Source organism: Gadus morhua, chromosome 10, assembly GCF_902167405.1.
Source record: "Gadus morhua chromosome 10, gadMor3.0, whole genome shotgun sequence".
NCBI classification, from domain to species: domain Eukaryota; kingdom Metazoa; phylum Chordata; class Actinopteri; order Gadiformes; family Gadidae; genus Gadus; species Gadus morhua.
Genome location: NC_044057.1, coordinates 11,503,324 through 11,524,801, shown reverse-complemented (window position 1 = coordinate 11,524,801; position 21,478 = coordinate 11,503,324). Strand labels below are relative to the sequence as shown.

The following is a 21,478-nucleotide window of genomic DNA, read 5'->3' as shown; positions in this document are numbered from 1 at the left end:
AGGTTTGCTCTACCTTGGGATTTTTGGCCACCGGGATCTTGCAGCGGGAGATCGGGGACAGGTCTGCTATTTCCCAGCCAAGTATTAGCCGAACCATGCCAGCAGTTTTGGCAGCTATAATGTCCCTCTCCGAACGTTATATTAAATTCCCATATAATAACGATCAGCAAACTGGAATCAAACGGGATTTTTATGCTATTGCTAGGTTTCCAAATGTGATTGGTGTGGTTGATTGTACCCATGTGCGTATGAACCATCTATTAATGATTACGCGTACATCAACCGCAAAAGCTACCATTCAGTTAATGTTCCGATTATTTGCGATGCCAGAATGTCAATCCTGAACATGGTAGCCCGATGGCCTGGGGGCACGCACGATTCTTTTATTTTCCAAAATAGCAAAATAGCATCAGGGCGCACTACATGGTCAGAGTCATCTCGGTGAGTTACGCTGCAGTCGCACTGCACCGGCCTCCTCCTGTTTCTTGCTTGGCCGGCTTCACAGCCGCAACACGTTTTTTGGTGCTGAGCTTCATGTCGGACTTGAACGGAATGCAAACAATAGCATATATGTGAAATGTTTTAAGCTGGATAACAGAAATTGTACATTTAATTTATTATTTAATTAATTTAATTAACAAACCTCTTCCGTAGCCCGACGAACATTGGAAACACTATTCACTGCAACAGTTATTTCCTTCTATAAAGCATTCTTTTGCTGGCCTTTAATGCCAGCTTTTAGGCTACCAAATAAAACCAGACGGTTCGCATCCACCAGAGCGTCTCCATTTGGGTCTCGGAAAAATTCCTCTATTTTACCGTTGGACGTTTCTCCATGTCGTAAAAGTTAGGGGCGAGACTTCTGAAGACGTGCTTTTATATGGGCGTGTTACGTTGATTACGATCGATCTCAGCCGCCGTATTTATCAACACCAAGATCCTTCGTACGCTGGGATTGGTGTGATACAAAGGTTTCGTAAATCTCACGTGGGTCCTATCGTAAGATGAATCATGCGTTCAGATTTGCGCTCATTTCTACGTTCGTTTGATAAATGAGGGCCAATATGTGTATGTGTGTTATCATGTGTTTGTGTGTGAGTGTTAGTAGGTGTGTGTGCATGTGTGTCTGCGTGTGTTAGTATGTATGTGTGTCAGTATGTGTGTGTGTATGTGTGTGTGTGTATCTGTGTGTATGTGTGCGTGTATATGTATGCTGTACTGTATACAGGGCTCAATAAGTCCAGAGCATCCTCTCTGTCAAGTTGTTTGGCAGAGATCTGCTCTTCTTTACATCTCCTCTGCATGCTAAACACATCACCATTTACCTCCTCCTCTCCTTCCTCCACTCCCCCTTCCCCCCTCGTCACTCAACACTCTCTCCTCTCTTTTCGTCTTTCCCTCCTTCCTCCTCACCCCCGTCCTCCTCTCTCTGTTGTACCTGCCTCTCCTCCCCCTCTCCCTCCCACCTGACCCCCTACCTCCTACTCTCCCTTTCCCCGTTCTTCCTCCTCCTCTCCCACTCCCCGTTCCCCCTCCTCCTTCTCTCCCACTCCCCTCTCCTCACCCCCTCCTCCTACTCCCCCTCCCTTCCCCTCCTCCCCCTCTCCTCCCGATGAGATGTGTTTCCTGCTAGATGAAGCAGGCAGATGTACGGTGAGATGACTGATGGCCTGTATGTCCTGGTAGGAAACTCAGGAATGATTCCATGAATCATGAGCAGACAGGAGTACATAGTGGACAGTATGCTCACGATATGGTCTGCATTGCTTTGGTTCTTTGTTTGAATCTGGAACAGGTATACATGACTAGCCTTGTGCTACTCTGCACTCTGTCTAGCCTTTGTTAAACTAGCTTTTGCAGCACTTGCACTTCTTTGTAGCTGCTCTGATTGTGATGGTATGCTTTGATTGATATCACTTTGGATAGCAGTGTGTTCTGCTAAATTAGTTGATTAGTGAGTGTGGCCCATCCATGCTGGATGGTCTACCAGGCCTTTCAAAACAACATTCAGAACAACGTGTCCAGTTTGACGTCACTCGTCTTTTGAATAGAAGGTTGCTGGTTTGAATCTCAGTCCCTCTCTGCCAACTGGTCCAGGTGTCTTTAAACAAGCTTGGTTATGCTTGATAATCCTCGTTATGGACAGGTACGCCTTCACCCGTCTGGAGTCTGGAGGGTTAAGTTAAGGGTTAAGTTAAGGGTTAAGTCTCTGAGTGTCGTAGGTCTGAAACTTCGGTCACTGGAAACTAATTATAGGTTGGTTCCCGGAACAGAAAGGATTCAGGAGTAATGCAGGAGCTCCTCAACCCTCATTAACGGGCTGCTTACCACAGGACGCTCTGCCAGTGTGTGTGTGTGTGTGTGTGTGTTATACCTAATCAGGAAGTATCGTGGGGACTATCCAAGGTTCCCCGGCAGTTTAACGACCTCAGCGGTCCCAAAGATCCCCACACACAGAAAAACACACGTACAGACACACAGACAAACACACACACACACACACACACACACACACCCACACACACACACACACACACACACACACACACACACACACACACACACACACACACACACACACACACACACACTGAACTCTGGTTCTCTGTTTTCATTGAGTCATTGCTGTTCACATAAACATTCGGCTGCAGGGGGTGCCTGGTCCCTTTCACACAACAAACACAGCGTCTGTTTCACATTACACACACACACACACACACACACACACACACACACACACACACACACACACACACACACACACACACACACACACACACACATACACACACACATGCACACACACTAATGTATGCATGCAGAAACATATGCACGCAAACAGACACTAACAAAAATGCATGGAAGACACACTGACTCTCACAAGCACAGACATATAAACAGACACACAAACACATACACACAGACACCCACCTTTGCATATTCACAGACTCACCGACTCGATGTCGTGTTTTCTCACGACTACCTTCTCCCGGTGTTTACGTTCCTGGTGTCAACACCGCCACTGCTGCTGTGGTCATACATGGCTCAGAGTTCAGTGAATTGTCCTCTCCATAAAGTGCTGCTCACAGTGTGCAGAAAAGAACAGTCGATCGGTTCAAAGGATTCATACAAGAGCTGGGGTTCTCCTGCCACCATCACCATTGAATCATTAATAATGACTGACCCTTTAACCCAGCATACATCGCCTCCATCCCTTCCATTCAGGGAGATGAACGTCATTAATGAGAGTTCAAAGCCCCACATGTGCCCCATAAGGGACGAGTGCTGCTCACAGATCCCATCTCTGCCGTTCATAATTGGGTCAAACGGAGACGTGAGCGATGCTTTCTTCTTGTTCCAAGCCCGGCTAAATCTCCCCCATCAGTCACGCAGACAGCCGCTGTTAACCCCGTCATGGGTGCCGTCCTCCCGGCCTGGGCGTCTCCCTCCCGGGGGGTCCTCGGGGTCGATCCTTACCTGTTGAACGGAGCGTTCTTTCTTTCTGTCTTCTTTCCTTTCCTTTTTTCGGTCTTTCTATCTTTCTTTCTTTCTTTCTTTCTTTCTTTCTTTCTTTCTTTCTTTCTTTCTTTCTTTCTTTCTTTCTTTCTTTCTTCCTTTAATTTGGCTCATTCAAGAGAAGCATCAACCTCGATGTGTTCTTGATGGGGTTTGTTGGGTGGAGGTTGTGTGTTCTTAACAGGGTTGTGAGGGTGGAGTTTGTGTGTTCTTGACGGGGGTTGGAAGGTGGTGGTTGTGCTAGCCGGGGGGTTCTGACGGAGGGACAGGGGTCATGGTGGGTGGTGTGATAAGACTCCGACTGGCGACTCTGGTCAGGGACGCCGTCTCTTGAAACTCACAGAGGGAGAACTGATAAAACAAAAATACTTTTCTTTCCATGCGCCTTCAAAGCGTACTTATCACAAATAGGCTAATCAAGTTGTTGTTGCTGTTTGATTATACCTTTCATCTCCAGAAGGAAAAACGCACTTGTGTGACCTTGATGTTGTCTAACCTTTCATTCTGTACGACCGTGCGCTTTAATAGGCTTTGGTAATTCCGACGGTAGCGGAGTCGTACTCTGGCTTCAAGGAGAAATAAAAGGCTTTCTCTCTGCGCTATTACCTAGCTGTGGCTCTGATCTTCAAGGTCTAATTAAAGTTTCCACCCGACTCAGAACTCTCCCAGGTACAACGGAGCGATGATATCGGGTTTTTATGTGGAGGAAGAGCGGTGCGCTGAACGGCCCCGGCCTGGAACGTAGCCCTGCGGAACTCCAATTCATCATCGTTTGTTTTCGGTCTCCTGTGTCGCGGGACCTGAAGCGGCCCGGAGTGCGGGTCCAGACAGCCTGGCGGGCTATTGGTTCTGCAGGATTATGTACCCGGTGCTGGACCAATCAGAGGACCTTGCCGGGTTTGGGGCGAGCAACACTCCTTTACAGTTGTTCAACTGCTCCTCAGAGAGGACACTGATCCCTTCTTTATTGAAACCACTTGTTCAGCAGTGTCTCTCGCTCTCCCTCTCCCTCCCCCTCTCTCTGAATCTGTCTCTCACTCCCTATTTCACTGTCTCTGCCTCTCCTACTCTCTCCGTCTCTCCCCCGACTAGCAGTCTCTGTCTTTCCTCCCTTCCCCCGTATCTACTCATTCTCCCTCCCACACTCCTCATCTCTCTCTCACACTCTCTCTGTGTGATTGTTTTCCCCAAGTTTTGTTGAAGTCAACAATTTTTCAATTAAAACCTTTTTCCTGTCGAGCTCTGCCTCTCTAATGCTCCCGGTCTTTCCCTCGGCCCGCTGTCTTTCCCTCTCGCGGACTCCCTTCTCTACCTCTGTCTTGCTACCTCTATCCTCTCACCCGTGTGTGTCTGGGTAGAACTTTAAGGAGACTTAAAGTAAAAAAAAAAAGGAAAAAAAAGGAAAAAAAAAATAAATACTTTTTTCATTAATAAAAAAAAACAGTTAACCGTGTACACGAAAAAAAAGAAAACCGTTTTGTAACCGTTCACACCCCTAGTTACCACGCTGTCCTGGCTTACTCTCTCTCCCTACCTCTCTTACTTTCTCCCAGTCTCTCTCACCCCGTGTTTCTCTCTCTTTCTCTCTCTCTCTCTCGCTCTCTATCTGTCTCTGTCTCCCTCTTTCCTATGTCTCCCTCTCTCTCTCCCACTCTTCCCTTTTTTCTCTCTCTCCATTTCTCTCCCCCCTCTCCCTCTGCACAATCTCCTTATCTCTCCCCTCTCCATCCCTCTCCTTCTCACTCTCTTTCTTCCTCTCTCTCTCCCCCTCTCTCCTTTTTTCTCTCTTTCCATGTCTCTCCCCCCTTCTCCCTCTCCAACCTCTACTTCTCTCCCTCTCTCTCTCCCTCTCCAACCCTCTCCTTCTCCCACTCTCTCTCCCTCCCTCTCTCTCTCTCTCTCTCTCTCTCTCTCTCTCTCTCTCTCTCTCTCTCTCTCTCTCTCTCTCTCTCTGTCTCTGTCTCTCCGCTGTCTCCCCGTCTCTCTCTCCCTCCCTCTCTCCCTCCATCTTTCCCTCCCTACCTCCCTCTCTCACTCCCTCCCTCCCTCCTGGGGAGTGCCCAGCCTTGTCTGCCTCTTCCAGGCCATGCTCCCATCTCCGGCGCGCTCGCTTCCCGTCTCCGTCTCCGCGCCCCGGTCCCGTGTCTGATGACTGCGGTCGGGCGACCGACCGAGACGGAGCCTTTCGCTGACGAGGTCGCGGCGTTCCTGATTGGGCTTGTAATTAACGAACTCAACCTGAAAGGGAGCTGATCATTCAGACAGCGTCCCCTCGGCCAGGCACTCCTCCTCCATGTAGACGAGGCTATACTGACGCTCGCCATGCCTGACCCCGCAGGCCCGCTGGCTGTTCATTTAACGTCCTCGTAGATCTTGAGGCGGAGAGGGCTTATTTTGCCACGTCAAAGCAGGCTGCGAGCGTTGGAGTGGCGGTGGAGTGGAAGGTGTAGAGACCGGAGTCTGGGAGGCTGAAATCAAAGCTTTATTTTTAGAGCGCCTTTTGTGCGAAACAGAAATACACCAAAGTGCTTATCAAGTTAAAGTAGAACTGATTACACAGATATTCATATTCAATCAAACAAAGGTAACTCCACGTTAAGTTATATGGAGAAAGTTGATCTGAAGAGTTGTGTTTTTAAGACATTGGAACCTACAACAGATTGTGATGCCCTCGGTTCATCTGGCAGACAGTTCCAGAGTTAGGGAGCAGATTCACTCACAAGTTCCCTCTCTGTCTTTGTGCTCGGCACTCATTAGAGCAGAGATCTCTGCAGACGGTTTCTCCATCAGGACCCTTCACTGCACCGTCTGGGTCTCTCCCTCCAGACAGATGCTAATCCCTTCCCAGGGTGGGGTGGAGAGGGTAACCGGGCCGCGAGCCCAACCAGGAACCACCATCAGGGACACGATGGCTTTCCAAGACGTTGAGGCACCGGGTGCGCTGGAAATGAGCGGGGGGGGGGGGGGATTGTTGTCATGGAGATGAAGACGGTGGTGGTGGTGGTTACCTGCCGTGCCCCATCTGACCTCTGGCAAGGGTCTCGCGCGAGCTGATTGGCCGGGACTTGAGCCCTCCGTCTGAGCACTAGATGGGGAGATATGAGAAGGCTCTGGGATGACTGCCTCTCCTACTGCGAAGGCTGCGGTCACAGGGATCAGATACTCCCTCTTCTGCTGTTAAAGCACTTGAAACGCTCAGAGGAGTGCCAGCCTTCTCCGCCGTTCCGGTTCCAAACTGAGAACGGTTCCTCTGAGTTCATGCTACATACTGGGACACATGTTAGCGTAGACGATAATCCGTTTGTAATGTTTTCTTGTGTTTTTCTTCTTGATGTTTCTGTGTTCTCATCTCCGTATTAATCGATTGGCACATTCTAAAACCTTTGAGTATGAACTGTGCTTTCTGGCACGAGGAACGTTCCTTTGTTTGTTCGTGCCTTGTTATTCCAACTAGCCCAGATCCTGAATCATTCCCTTTAGAAGTCCGTGCCGGTTCTGGGTACCCGCTATAATGAGGTGTTTCATGTGGGACAGATTCCTGATTCCAGGTTTTCACACATTAGATCCAAATTAGGGTCGCGAGCGTGACCGAGAACGCCGGTTAGCCACGGTGACGCAACGGGATGGAATCATCTCGTCTCAGAATCTCCGCGAGGAACAAGAAGTTGGAAGACTCCCCGCTTCCTCCTGCGACCCTTGACCTCGACTCGTCAGCTGAATATAATGAGACACGCAATCATTCTGAAGTGATTATTTCCTGCGTGTGGCGCACCCTGCTCACGTTTTACGAGCCAATGAGCTCGGCCGCGACGGCCAAGTGTTGCATCATCGGGGCTGTGAGGTCATCAGGACCACGAGTGAAGTCCGGTTGAGGCGGGCCCGTTGTTAACGCTGCCAATCCAAGTTGAGCTGCACTGGCTGGGGCAAAGGTTTACCGTACGACACTTATCTCTGTCTTTGATCAAGATTAGATTTGGCTTAATTAACCAGCTTCTCCTGAGGTTGGTTAAGGAAGAAAGTAAAATAAAGTCCAGCTTGATAATTACAAAAATGTGTGCGCCCGTTGGGTGCTGTCTGTTAGTGTGCGCTGATAGCCTCTTGCTGTGAAACTCAGGTCCCTACTCACGAGACCGTCTACAGGATCCGTGGATGTGGAAGTCATTAGAGCTAGCTATCTCCCCTCTACTTCCTGCATTCCGTCAGTCTGCTGGCTTTCTCCTTCTCTCTCTGTTTAGTTTTTCCCTCCGTGTGAACGAGGGTGGAACGGGATTGTCCCAGTGTGGTTCCAACCCGCTAATTGGATTGGACAGACAATCTGGCCTGATGGTTTCAAATGAGGTTTTATGGGAGAAGCGCGGACCGGATTCTGTGACCGACGGTCCGGAGCGGTCGCTACCCCCCCCCCCCCCCCCCCCCCCACCCCCACACACACACTCCTTCCAAACGGGGTATCTTGTTTGCCCTGAGAATTCCCCGCGACCCGATGAATCCATCACATCTCCGTGTATGGCCCCCTGTCAATCCCACGCTCAAGTAATTTACGCCGCTTAGAGGTCTCATCGCGGGCCGTGCTCGGGGAACGGTTTGCCCCGTGAATCATTCATACGACCCATAAATAATAGAGTCCTGGCACCAGGGCTGCGGCAGCTGCAACCTGAAACAGTAGTGAGTTGAAATCCTATCTTTTACTGTGTAAACTAATGTGTTTCACCTGCCTCTGCAGTGGCCCCCGGCACCCGGGGTTCGGGGCCTTGGTAGAGGCAGGTAGACCACAGACCGCCAAGCGCCGCACGAGTCCTCCCCACCTCACTTCCTCTTCCTGCCATGAATATTTCAGCGCCACTCTTTGATATCCGCGTGGGTCCCGTGGGATAATGGGAAATTATTTCTAAAAACTGCACTTCTGCCCTAATTAGTTCTTAGTTCACTCCTCCTCAGAAGTGGGCCGTGCATTATTTACACATCAAGGGTACGCGGGCTTGGAAATAAATATTCATTGTTTGTTGACTCCGCTGCGGGCCCCTGGGCCCCGGCGCTGCCGTCTCCGCGTGTTTACGCAGCGCTCCACCGCCGCCGCTGCCGCTGCCTCTCTTCCCCGGACGCCACCGCGGCGCGGATCAAGCCAAGGCCTGCGCCGCCGCAGCCCAGCCGACTGCGTCTGGGCGGGGGTTCAGTGGGTACACGGCGCTCCCTCCCCCCCCCACCGGGATCCCTCAACGTGCCGCTGAATGTGGGTCAGAGGAGATGATCAGTGCAGATATGTTTCAATAAAACAATTATACAAACCCAAAGCCGATGCTGATGTTGTTCGTGCCGTGGCATGAGAACGGGCGCATTAGCACAGACCCTCGCTCCAAACCTTCAATTATCTGCTTAGGCCGGCCCCGACTTTATCCATTCAGACCTACTGGGCCCATTCTCCACCCAGCAGACACGTCCTACTGGCCGCCTTAATGAACTTAGCTGCTGAAAGGAAAACCAGTTTAAAATGGAGGAGATCCTGCAAAGTGGATTTGCCGAGACATGTGAGGTCTGTCCACCCCCCCCCCCCACCCCCCCCCACCCCCCCCCCCCCCCCCCCCCCGCCATCGTCCCCGTCCTTCATGGTATGAATGGCCCGCTGTATCCACCACCACCACCCTCTACCCCACTTCCAAACACTGCACCCCCACAACCGTCCCTGGTGGTCCCATGGCCTGGGACCCATTGTCTACCCCGCGAGGGCTTTAAAGAGGAACCGGGCCCGTTCAAAAAGCACCAACCCCTTTTGTGTGCGTGCGTCGGGCCCTGTGCGTGCGGGGCCGGCTGTTCTTTTGCCCCACTTCCTTTTGAAGCTCGGCTCCGTGGAGCGACAAACTCAACCGGGTCGGACTGCTGGGATCAAAACCACTTCCAGCATTAATGGGAATTAAACTGCGGGAATCTCATACACAACTTTTCCTTATTTATAGAAGTGGTGAACAGACGGCGGCCGGCTGCGCGGCGGGGAGAGTGGATGAGGTGGCCGGGGCATTGGGGAATATGAGTGGTAATGCAATATCATCTGGGCCAGACTTCAGAGCACTTGACACCGTTAAAATGGCCGCCTCACTCTCACTGTCCCGCGTGTCTCGGCCCTGACATTAGCATAGAGGTTCATCGTAGCCCTCCTGCTGCTCCATGCTGTTGGCTCCAGCGCAAGTGAAACATCATCTCGTCGGGGGTATCCGGTTGTGTCCAGAACAATAGCCACCTTTGGGTGCTAAGCGGCATGCTCCCAGATGCTTATCTACATTGTCATCCAGTTAGCGGCATTGCTTGGAGAGAACAGTGGTTGTAAACCTTTGTGTTAGGGTTAGGGTGAGGGTTAGAACTGAATAAATGTGATGCTCCACGAAGCGCTCTGGGCTTTGAACACAAACTTCTCATGTTCACACACACCTTCATACGTTCACACACCCTCATACATTCACACACCCATTCATGGTGTGAGACATGCAGAGCAGCAATCTCAGCTCATCAGGAGAAGAAAGTAGTGATTTGACAACATCGCTGATCAAACATGAACGATGATCATCAAATCGTTTCTGTGTCTCATGTGTTTACAGTCCTGGTTTGTGTTCCTGTGCAGGTGGAGATCACTCTGCAGGACGTCAACGACAACCCACCCATCTTCCCCAACGACATCCTGGACCTGACCATTGAGGAGAACGTGGGCGACGGCTTCAGGGTCATGCAGCTGACCGCCACCGACGCAGACGAGGTAACGGCCAGGGGGAACGGAGGGCTTAGCTCAGGAGGTAGAGCGGGTTGGCTGGTAACCGGAAGGTTGCTAGTTCGATTCCAGGCTCCTCCTAGCTGAGGGTCGAGGTGTCCCTGAGCAAGGCCACTCACCCTGGCTGCGTGTGAAAGTGTGTATGAACCGCTGTAAGACGCTTGTATATGTATATGTGTATACGGATACGTAAACGCTGCTCCGAGCGCTCATTTGAACTGAAGCACTGTGCCTTCAGTCACATGGGGGGGAGTGTTGTATTTAGATTCAAATGATGAACACCATGGATCATTAAACATGACAGAGTATGTGTTGTATTTGACACCTGCATGGAGAATTTGTAGTTTGCAATGTTGTGACACTACAAAGATGCAGAAACAACAGTTTAGAGATTATAAAACAGGAAGATCTGAATAAGTTGACCACCACATCATCAGCAAGTCCTTCGCTCTGAAGGTGTAACAACACCGCAGCAGTACTAACAATACTAACCCAAGCAAGAAACAACAATGTTAGTCTGCCCTTTCCGACCTTTAGCCCAGTATCTCCTTTCCCTCTTCCTCCCGTCTCCTTTTCTCACACTCTCATGGACGTAAGCAGAAATCCTCCTCACCAGCCCCGTGTTCTGAGACACCGGAGCCAGCCGAGGGCAGGTAGTGCGGGGCACAGAGCCAGTGCTGCTCACAGATCCAATTCCCCATCCGACGCTCTGATAGTCCCTCCGCGGCCACCGTAGTCGCCATGACATCACCGGCATCGGCCTCAATTAGCAAAAGCCTCCATCTTTCGCTGCTCCAGGCAGATTGTGGACATTGAATCCCACAGTAAGCGAGAATCCCCAAACCCCCGGCCCCTGCAAAGGGCTGCGGTCCCTCACACCCGCCAAAGGCCCCTCCGCCCTTGCCAAAGGTCCCTCTTCCCTCGACAAAGGTCCCTCCCCCCTCGACAAAGGTCCCTCCCCTATCGCCAAAGGTTCCTCCCCCCTTGCCAAAGGTCTCTCTTCCCTCGACAAAGGTCCCTCACCCCTCGCCAAAGATCCCTCCCCCCTTGAAAAAGGCCCGTCACCCCTCGCCAAATGAAACAACAGACAGGAGTGGAAACTAGTGGAAGGAGACAAAGATTAGGACGAGGGGGGGAATAAAATGGCTCAGATTTAACATTAACTCATGAGGCCACACTTGTTTTACTGCCCAGCTGTTGCCTCAGCCGTGACGCGCAAGCAGAGTGGACTCACCCTGAGAGAGTCCTGGACGCCCCGGGTCCTGGAGGGGACCTGGAGGGGTCCTGGAGGGGACCTGCTCCCAGGGCTTTTATCTCCTTCTTCACGAGAGAACTTGGAGAACTTTCCAGGCTGTGATAACAGAGAGGTCCAGCCTGTGGTTTTGAGATCACACTACACCGTCCTTCTGTCGTGCCTCTCGCTCTCCTGCGTGTCGAGTTAAGCCCGCTACAGAGTCTTACCATCTCAGGCTGAACCTCAAACTGTTAAATTAAAAAACCAAGTCGGGTTTTAGGCTCTGCAACCTATTTTTCTGCGGGAGAGGAAAAATGTCGCTCGGTGCGAAGAGCGAGAGAAATTGAGGCACTAAAATAAACTGGCGTCGTTCAGGAATTACAGGCCTCGGAGAAGCCTCTGCCAAACTTCTGCGCTACCACGAATAGGTTGCTAAATAGGAGCCTGTGCTCAACTCCAGCTCTGTCCTCTTTGAGCCAGATACAAGGCCGGCCAACGCGCTGCCCACATCCTAACGCAGGAAGCCGGTGTCGCACTGACGCTGAGCCTCGCGATGGCACCGGCGCCCTGAGAAAATAACTCAACATGTGTTAAAGCATATGGCAAAAGCCAAGAGCGCCAGCTGAACTGGGAGAGCTGACTGGCTCTGGATACAGACATCATAGCCCAGCCCGTCACATGTGGGACTCATGTGTCAGGCTTTAAGACCCGGCTGCTACGCTTCTACGGTTTGCTACAGAGAACGGGATAAAAGGGGCGCATCCTTGTAGTAGTGTTCCCCGGGCCTCTGGTGGTTTGGTTCTCACCCTGTCCGCTCTGCCTTTTGTGCTCTCGGACAGAATGCGTTTCCTTAATGAGCGTTCTGACATGACCTGGAAGGAATGTCCCAGGTAAAGCCGTTCCAGCTGAACCAGAGGAGAACATTAGGTGTTTAGGAGAGTTCTCCAAGTGTGGGATTAGCCTCAAAATTAAACAGAGTGGGTCCCAGGGGCGATGGCCAGAACGGAGCGCTGGATGTCGGGTCTGTTAAATGCAGCCTTCACTTCGAGGTGTGGTGGTTGTTTGGTTTGATCAGTTTTTTTGTTAACATGGACATATTTTATTCGCAGTCCGCCCACTCAAACAAAGAGCTTATTTTTAAACGGTGCCTCATACATCGTGACGGATTGTATTAATCTAGCAGATGCTTCGGTGTAATAAAGTGACTCATCAGTGAGTCTGAGGACAACCTGAATTTGTAAGCGATGACGGAGCGGCGAGAGTCTAAATCCTGCGCCATCGGATGCAAGTCGCTCCGGGAAACACAACTTCAGTCAGGGGGGGATGGTTGCGTTACCTCAAAATAAGATATCAAAAAGCGTGGAAAAGTTCCAACCAACCAGTACTGCACAGACATCAAGATAAAAGAAGAAAATATAAATTTTATGAATCCCAGATGTGAAATACGGGCGTCCCAGCACAAGTAGTCGCAGGAATCACGTTAAATGAAGTAAGTGAGTTGCGCAAGACGGTATTCAGGCCACGGTTGTCAAGGTATCGTTCCCCAAGAGGTTCCTGGTTTCCATCATCCTGTGTTTTGATTGGCCGAGCTGGCCGGACGTACAGGAAGCTGATCTCCCCGCTGGCGGTTGGGTTCACACCTCCGACCGCTGCATGCTCCCAGAATCCACTGGGGTACTGAATGAGTTTCCTTCTGCTCCGCTCCGGCCTCCACGGGCGCTCCGGGCGCTCCACGCCCTCTTGCCCAATAGTGCCGTTTGATTGGTCAAGCCTTTCCCGCCTCTCATCAACAAGCCTGACCGTCCGTGGAGGGCGCTGAAGTCAGCCTTAAATGTTCAAGGCAAGGTCAGGATAACAGTCGGCTCAATGGACGACATGGACTTTTAGTGAGTGCAAGCGTATGAATGAATGTGCATGCGTGTGTGTGTGTTAATGTGTGTGTGTGTGTTTATGTATGTGTGTGTGTGTGTGTGTGTGCCTGTGTCTATGTGTGTGGGAGTGTGCCTGTATGTGTGCCTGTGCGTGTGTTTGTCTGTGTGTGTGTATGTATGTGTGATTGCCCGCCTCTTAGTGTGTGTTTGTCTGTGAGTGAACTGTCCATGGACAGGCAGAATGTGCTCTATCAGCAGCAAAGCCCGGGGTGACAATGTACTTCCATTGTGTGTTGACGTCCACGTGTGCGTGTTTATGTGTGTGAATGTGTCAGAGTGTGGACATGTTGATCTCCGCCCACACACACACACACACACACACCTCACGGATTGTATCACAGAAATAATTGTCAGAGTGCGAGTGCCGGGCACCGGACGGCGAGGCCCAGGTGGCTGATGGGATTGCCAGACCTCGAGTCCTGATTGATGACAGCGGGGCTCTAAGATGAGCAGCAGTACCCCCCCCCCCCCCCTGTAGGGGCCCCAGCCTCTCTGGTTATTCAATAAGCCAGAGAAGGTTAAAGCGACACAGAGTTGTAACAGTCTGGACAGAGAGGAGAGGAGGGACAGGACTCTGGGAAAGAGAGGAGGACTGAGAAGAGACGAGGGAGGGGATTCTGGGAGACAGAGGAGGACTGAGAGGAGACGAGGGGAGAGGACTCTGGGAAACAGAGGAGGACTCAGGTCGTCTGATGATGACTGCGAGAGTTCGATGGTAGCGACCGCCCTCCTCCCTTAGGCCCGGGTCATGTCCGTCGGATGTTGTTTTAATATTGCGCGGCATGTGGCTCAGGAGGTAGGGCGGGTTGGCTGGTAACCGCTAGAGACGAGCTGCCTGTCGCCCTGCATGGCTGACTCCGCCGCCGGTGTGTGAATGTGTGCATGAATGGGTGAATGTTAGGCAATACTGTAAAGCGCTCTGAGTGGCCACTGGTTAGAAAAGCGCTATATAAATACAGTCCATTTAGTATTGATCGTTCAGCTCGGATTTTCCCCATTGACGTTCCTAAACAGTTTTATTGGGAATTGAATCCTGAAGGATTTACTCTGAATCGTCGTCTCTGACCTAACTCACAGGTTTTCAGTTTTTAGTCCTTGTTTCGTTTTTCAGCTTTCTAGAAGTTACCAAGTGTGGTGTTTCCAGCACCCCCGTTAAAGTCTGAATCGAGAGCAGAACCTTCAGCTCATCATCAAAGTAACCGTGGTAATATCCTTTGGTCCGTTGCCGACGGTGATCTCAGGCGCTTGAAAATCCGTTTCCGTCGCTTGCCAAGTGTGCCTTTATTTTTCTTCCTTTTCGCTCTTAAGTCTTCACGCTTGTTTTTCTACTCATAACATCAACACACCCGCAGAGCGCGAGGGGACATATTAATAATCACAGCCACCCGACACATGCATACAGACCGCGTATTAATAACATGAATATTTTTCTGCTAGAGCTAGTTTTTTGGGCTGTGAGCCATCACCACCCCAATCGCTACGACCATCACCACCACTATCATGAAGCCCACCACCATCAGCCCCACCAACACCCCCACCACCACCACCACCATCACCCGCACCAACCCCACCACCACCACCAACACCGCCACCACCACCATCACCCGCACCAACCCCACCAGCACCACCAACACCACCACTCCCACCAGCAGCCCCATCAACCCTCGACCCCCCCCCCCCCCTCCACCTTCACGGTTCCCATATAAAGCTGACAGCTCCTTTAGCGGCGTGCTGTGGTGCCACCGTCCCAAAGCCGTCGCAGCCATGAGGCTTAGGTGAAAGGCCCTCTGTTAGCGTAGTGGCTAACGGCGGTAACCAGAGACCCCTCTTCATCCCGCCTGAATGCGGCACGGCCTTTGATGTCTCTTCTGCCTCTCCGACGGCCCGCTCTCTTTTGAGCGAGAGACACCAACGCAGACAGTCGTCTGGGCTCGGTCATTGTGCGCCGCACAAACGTAAATGTCAACGACTTTGTCGCTGGGGTTTTTATCCGGTCGTCACGCGGGCCCCCGGGGCCCGGGCCTGGGTCCAGGGCCGCGGCTAAAGCCCTCACATGTGTCCTGACGCCCGGGCGCATTCACACTGCCCGGGGACCTATTAGCCAGGTTTATAGAGCAACTCTATCGGCCCTGCGAGTTCAAAGACTAAGAGGCGTTCTCACAGGGAAACTTGCCATTCAGCTCCTTCACTCTCTCTCTCTCCTGACCTCAGCATTCTCCCTAAAAGCCTTGTGGCGCATTATTCAAGCTCTGTGAGTATGAGACGTGGTGTGGCAGATCTTTTGGGCTACAAAGGGGGTTAGGCGAGGGGACAGGGAGCCTTTGAATGCCTTTCTATTGCCTCACGCACGCTCTTTGTAGGGCGTTCACAAAGAGGGTTCATTCCCGCGGGATTCTTAACTGTCTCTAATAATCAATAAGAGAGCGAGAGAAGGAAAACAGGGACTGAATGACTGTATTACGTTAAAGATTTCAACGTTACAAAGTAAATGCACTCACACTTCTGCCACATTGTGTTCCTAGATTTACTTCCAGAAGTAGTTTTATTCTCAGCGGTTAATAAAGTACATCTTATGTATGGTTATATCTTCTTTATTTAAAAAAATGTATATATATATATATATATATATATACATAATAAATAGATCTGGTCCCTGGGCGTTGGGTTCATGAGCCAGAGGGTTTTCGTTTGGAACCAGGAGACGTTTGAGGTCCAGCTTCTCATGTCCTCATGTTCTCATGTTCCTCGCTGTGATGTTGTCCATCCTGCGGATTTAGAACCTCTGAAGATCTGAAGCAGAGACCCAGTAACCCTCTCTCCATCTCTCCCTGAGTGTCAGCTGGCCCCGGCCGTCTGGCCCGGAGCGGGAGCTAAAACAAGCTCCTGCTCCAGCAAACCGACAAATATTGATTTAAGTTCTGGTTTTGGGCCGCTGCCTCGCACCGGAGCCAGTCACTGCGAAACAAAGAACACGTAAACGAGACAAACAGAGGGGTCCGCATGCCGGTCCTCTGTTAGCGCTCTGGGCCGCGCTGCGTAAACACGCCCGCATGACTCAGCGCGGAGACGTTTGCGGCGCGGTCGGTGGTTCAGCCAGCCTGGCACACAAGTGGCACGTATCGGGTCACACAAAAGGAACCCGGGTTTACTGCGGGCTTTATTTATACGTGTGTGCGTTGTCTCGGTGGGGTTTCCCTAGGGACCCAACGCCCTGGTCACGTACACCATCATCAGCGGTGCCGACGACAGCTTCCGGGTGGACCCTGAGTCGGGCGACCTGACGGCCACACGGCGGCTGGACCGCGAGCGGCGCTCCGAGTACTCGCTGCTGGTGCGTGCCGACGACGGGCGCCAGTCCTCTGACATGCGGCTGAACATCACCGTGAGCGACGTCAACGACCACGCCCCCCGCTTCTCCCGTGCCGGGTACTCCTTCGACATTCCTGAGGACACCGCGCCCGGTAAGGCCCCCCGTCCCCCCACGCACCGCTGAGACGCGACGCTATCACCTGATGGCACTATCGAAGGGATTCGAACCTGACACATTTTTTGTGCCGTATATATCTGTTAGATGTTGTTGTTTTATTTTAAAGGTTGAGGTTGAGGCTGAAGCAATGAAAAAGGAAATGTGTTATTGTGTATTATGTATTGTCTCTGTCTGTTTATCTGTCTGTATGCATTTCCTGCTGTCTGTCTGCCTTCCTATCTTCCCTCCCACACATCTGCGTTCCTTCCATCCATCTCTCTGTTTCCCGGTCTCACCCTCTTCCCGTCTCTCCTCCACCCCCTCCCAGGCTCCATCGTGGCGGCCATCTTGGCGAGCGACTCGGACGCGGGCGTGAACGGCGAGGTGACCTACTCCCTGGAGGAGGAGGACGCCGAGGACGACACCTTCCTGCTCAACCCGGTGACGGGCGTCTTCAACGTGACCCGCCCCCTCGACTACGAGACGCAGCGCTTCTACGTGCTGACGGCGCGGGCGCGCGACGGCGGCGGGCAGGCCAGCGCCGTGCGCGTGTACTTCAATGTGCTGGACGTCAACGACAACGCGCCTGTCTTCAATGCCTCAGCCTACAGCCGCTCCGTCTCTGAGAGCCTCCCGCCCGGCGCCAGCATCCTGACGCTCGCCGCCAGCGACGCCGACGACGGTGGGTGGACCCACTGCGGGGTCGTGATGCTAGCGCTAGCGGCTAGCTGCTCTGCTGCTAGCCAGTGATAGGGTGGTGTAATGCTGCTAACTCTAGAGGCTAGTTAGTCTACAGGGGGGTCATCCCTATGTTCTTTTTATTTTATTTTTTTAAGTCCTATGTTCCCCATTTTTCCCAAAAGCATCCTATGTTCCCCTGTAGCAATACATACCGGGGAGCATAGGACCCTTTTTCTGAAAAAGGGTCCTATGCTCCCCACTGTTGCAGGGGAACATAGGACCCTTTTCTGGAAAAGGGTCCTATGTTCCCCGCAATCTTTCAATCTCTAAAAATATTTAAACTTTGACGTGACATTCGCGTGATGACAGCCAATCAGCGTTCAACAACGTTGCCACTGAGTGACATGTGTAACGTAACAGCCAATCAGCGTTCAACCGGCCAACTCAGTGCAGTGCAGTCTGGGGTGAACCTTAGCATGGAGGAGAAAGTGATTGTTGCCGTACGCGACTCCCGGAGCTCTATATATAATAGTATATAATGTAATATAATTGTATAGGTAATATCACGGCCAAAAGCTCTGTGCGCCTCCGGATGGCCGTAGTGCGGGGAGCTCTCGTAGGGATTGGGCTTCTCAGGGTTTGTTTACCGGCGTTGCATTGGTTACCGGTCTTGTGTTTTCTAACAGTTTATTAGCGGTGGCATCTAATAAATCGTCTAATCAATACTTCATTCACTGCCTCTTCCGTGGTCATTACAATATTATGAATAGACTGCGTCGGGTTCTCCGACGTCTCTCCCTCTTCCACAAAAGGTAAAGACATGCAATGGTGGTTATCTCGGCCGGAATTTGGCAGTAATGGTGGAAAAAGTAACAGACCGGGCAACATAGGACCCTTTTTTTTAAAAAGGGTCCTATGTTCTCCAGTCTCATACAAAGAGGGGAACATAGGTCCTGGGGAACATAGACACGCTCCCCTCTGATGCTAGCTAGTCTGCTGCTAGCTAGTACTAAGGTGGTGTAATGATCCTAGCACTAGCTGCTACTAGTCTGCTGCTAGCTAGTATGATGCTAGCTAGTGCCAGGGTGGCATAATGATGCAAACGCTAGCTGCTAGCTAGTGCTTGGTTGTTGTAATGATGCTAGCACTAGCGGCTAGCTAGTCTGCTGCTACCTAGTCTAATGCTAGCTAAGCTGATGCTAGATAGTCTGATGCTAGTTAGTTCTAGGGTGGTGTTATGATTCTAGTGCTAGCGGCTAGCAAGCCTGCTGCTAGCCTCCGGAAGCTGGGAAATAGCACACAAATAATTATTAAGTTTAACCACCACAACTAAGGAAAACTTATAACAAAGGATAACTACAAACTAAGGGTGACTACTAAATAAGTAGAATAAGTATTCAGTGAATACAATGGAGGAAACAAAAACAAAAAAAAATTGAAATATATAAATACTGTATTAAGAATATATAATAAAATATATATACTAAGGAAGACAAGACATGACGTTTGAAACGAATGAATCTGGAAGTGATTCACAGCAACATTCTGCAGAATAGAGGAACGTTGTGTGGTGAGGGTACGATTCCTGCAGGTTTAAGCTCCACTCCAGGGTAGTTATTAAATAGCACTACGGTCGTATACAGTAGTGCTCCGCTACTGTTGTAAACGCTTCAAGCAGGACTAACGTGGTCGCCGCGACCTACATTCCCGGCGGAGACTCGTAGCGTAGATTCCGATTAGCCCCGGCGTTCCTCGTATCTGACCCCCGTCCAATACGCTGGCCCCCGGCGGCTGTCAAAACAAAACACCGCCATTGTTAGCGCTTCCTAAGCCTTGACCTCTGACCTCCACCAGTTTCTCTTGCGGACGGACAGAGGGGGGGGACGGACGGAGGGGGGGGGGGGGGGTGGAAGTGGCCTTCGTCGTCTGACGGAGTACCTGTCTTCAGATAAACACGTGACGCATTGTGGGAAGGAGACCGCATGGATGCCCTCGCTGAGTTGAATTACCAACGCTCAATTTGAGATCGCTTTAACCCCGGGGTCCGGGGGAGGGGGGGGTAGATGATCACAGCGGGCTTCAGGAGGACAGCTTACTGCGTGATGGGTCTGAGGCCGCGGGCCGTTACGTCGTCTGGGAGTTGTGTTGTGAGTAGTTGAGAGGGATTCTTCCACAACAGTGCAGGCAGTAGTTGTTTCCGTGTCTTGATAACAAGCTGTCTCCTTCTGAGTGAATGCAGTCGCCGCTCGGAGGACGAGGAACGGGGAGCCCGGGCAACAGATGTTTTTACGCAAACAATTTGTGGAAATGCACGTTGACAATCAAAAGGTTGTGGATTCATGTTTGGAACAATTAAAGAGGAAACTGTGCATACCAGGCGAACACACACGGCAGGACCCTCTACTGAGGACCACCGTTTGTTTTTGGGGTCATTGTTTATCCAGGACCACGTTAACTACTTCCTTCCTTCGTGCATTCTGTTCATTTTGTCCCTTTTTCTGCTAAAAATATGCGATAAACAAGAGTCTTCGGTGTATGAATCCGTGTCATCTGCCACCGTTTGCCAGACAGTACGCTGAAGGTTGTTGGTTCCTCCCCCAGGCGTGAACGCCCAGCTGCTCTTCACCGTGGCGTCGGGCGACCCCCAAGGCACCTTCAACATCACCAGGGACGGGGTCCTCCGCACCCGGCGGCCCCTGGACCGCGAGGCCCAGTCCTTCTACAACCTCATCGTCACAGTGCAGGACCTGGCTCCGCCCCCCACGGCCCGTTTCACCAGCACTGCGCAGGTGTCTGTCATCCTGCTGGACGTCAATGACTGCCCACCCACCTTCACCTCGCAGCGGGTCACCTACCTGCAGGAGAACACGCCGGTGGACACGGTGGTGTTCACGGCCAAGGCGGGGGACGCCGACAGCGGGCCCAACAGCTACGTGGAGTACTCCCTGGCCGGGCCGTTCGGGAGCAAGTTCAGCATTGGCACGGTGGACGGGGACGTGCGTCTGGTGGGAGAGCTGGACCGCGAGGAGCTCTCCAACTACACCCTGACGGTGGTGGCCATCGACAAGGGCTCGCCGCCGCTCTCCTCCACCATGGACGTGACCATGGTGGTGCTAGACGTCAACGACAACACGCCCAGCTTCTCGCAGAACATCTACGACGTGGAGATCCAGGAGGACACGCTGACGGGCTCCGACGTGCTGCAGGTGTTCGCCAGCGACGCCGACGAGGGCACCAACGGGCAGATCCGCTTCTCCATCGCCGGCGGCAACGCCAACGCCGAGTTCCGAATCGACTCAGTGACGGGGATGGTGTCGGTGGCGAAGAGGCTGGACCGCGAGGCGCAGGCGTCGTACTCACTGACGGTGCAGGCGTCCGACCGGGGCTCCAGCCCCAGGGTGGACCGGGCCTCCGTGAACATCGTGCTGCTGGACGTCAACGATTGCCCACCCGTGTTCGAGCTGTCGCCGTACTCCGTCAGCGTCCGGGAGAACCTGGACAAGCTGCCGCTCAGCATCCTGCAGGTCAGAAGGCCCAGCTGGGATTTATTGTTTGATGATTATTGATAATTGAGTGCTGGAGCAGCACTCAAGCACTGTTTTTCTTATTTTGGCGGGGCTTTTATCTTTTTTTCTTTATTACTTACTTTTGCTACAAATCCTGGGACCCTACTCCTTCGACAGTTTTTCACCCAGAGAGGCATTTTCTAGATTTGATTTGAGGTTCTTGTCTCGAACTGACAAGACGACAAACAAGGCAGTGTTTCATAAGTCCCTGACTAGATGTTAATTTGATTGGTTATTCAAACACCACATCCACGTTTTCCATCATAATAACAAGTGCAGATAGAGAGTTGTAGAGAGAGCTTTTGTTTTCCATTATTAATGCATGAATAT

The 21,478-nt window shown here is 51.8% G+C and overlaps 1 protein-coding gene across 1 annotated transcript in view; it reads left to right on the top strand.

Moving 5' to 3' along the window:
- fat4 (FAT atypical cadherin 4) overlaps nt 1-21,478 on the top strand; it is a 98,046-nt gene that overhangs the window by 40,644 nt on the left and 35,924 nt on the right. Inside the window, exons 2-5 of the mRNA XM_030367906.1 lie at nt 10,127-10,258; nt 16,635-16,896; nt 17,230-17,583; nt 20,184-21,106. Of these exons, the coding sequence (XP_030223766.1) occupies nt 10,127-10,258; nt 16,635-16,896; nt 17,230-17,583; nt 20,184-21,106 (1,671 nt within the window). The remainder of the gene's footprint in view (nt 1-10,126; nt 10,259-16,634; nt 16,897-17,229; nt 17,584-20,183; nt 21,107-21,478) is intronic.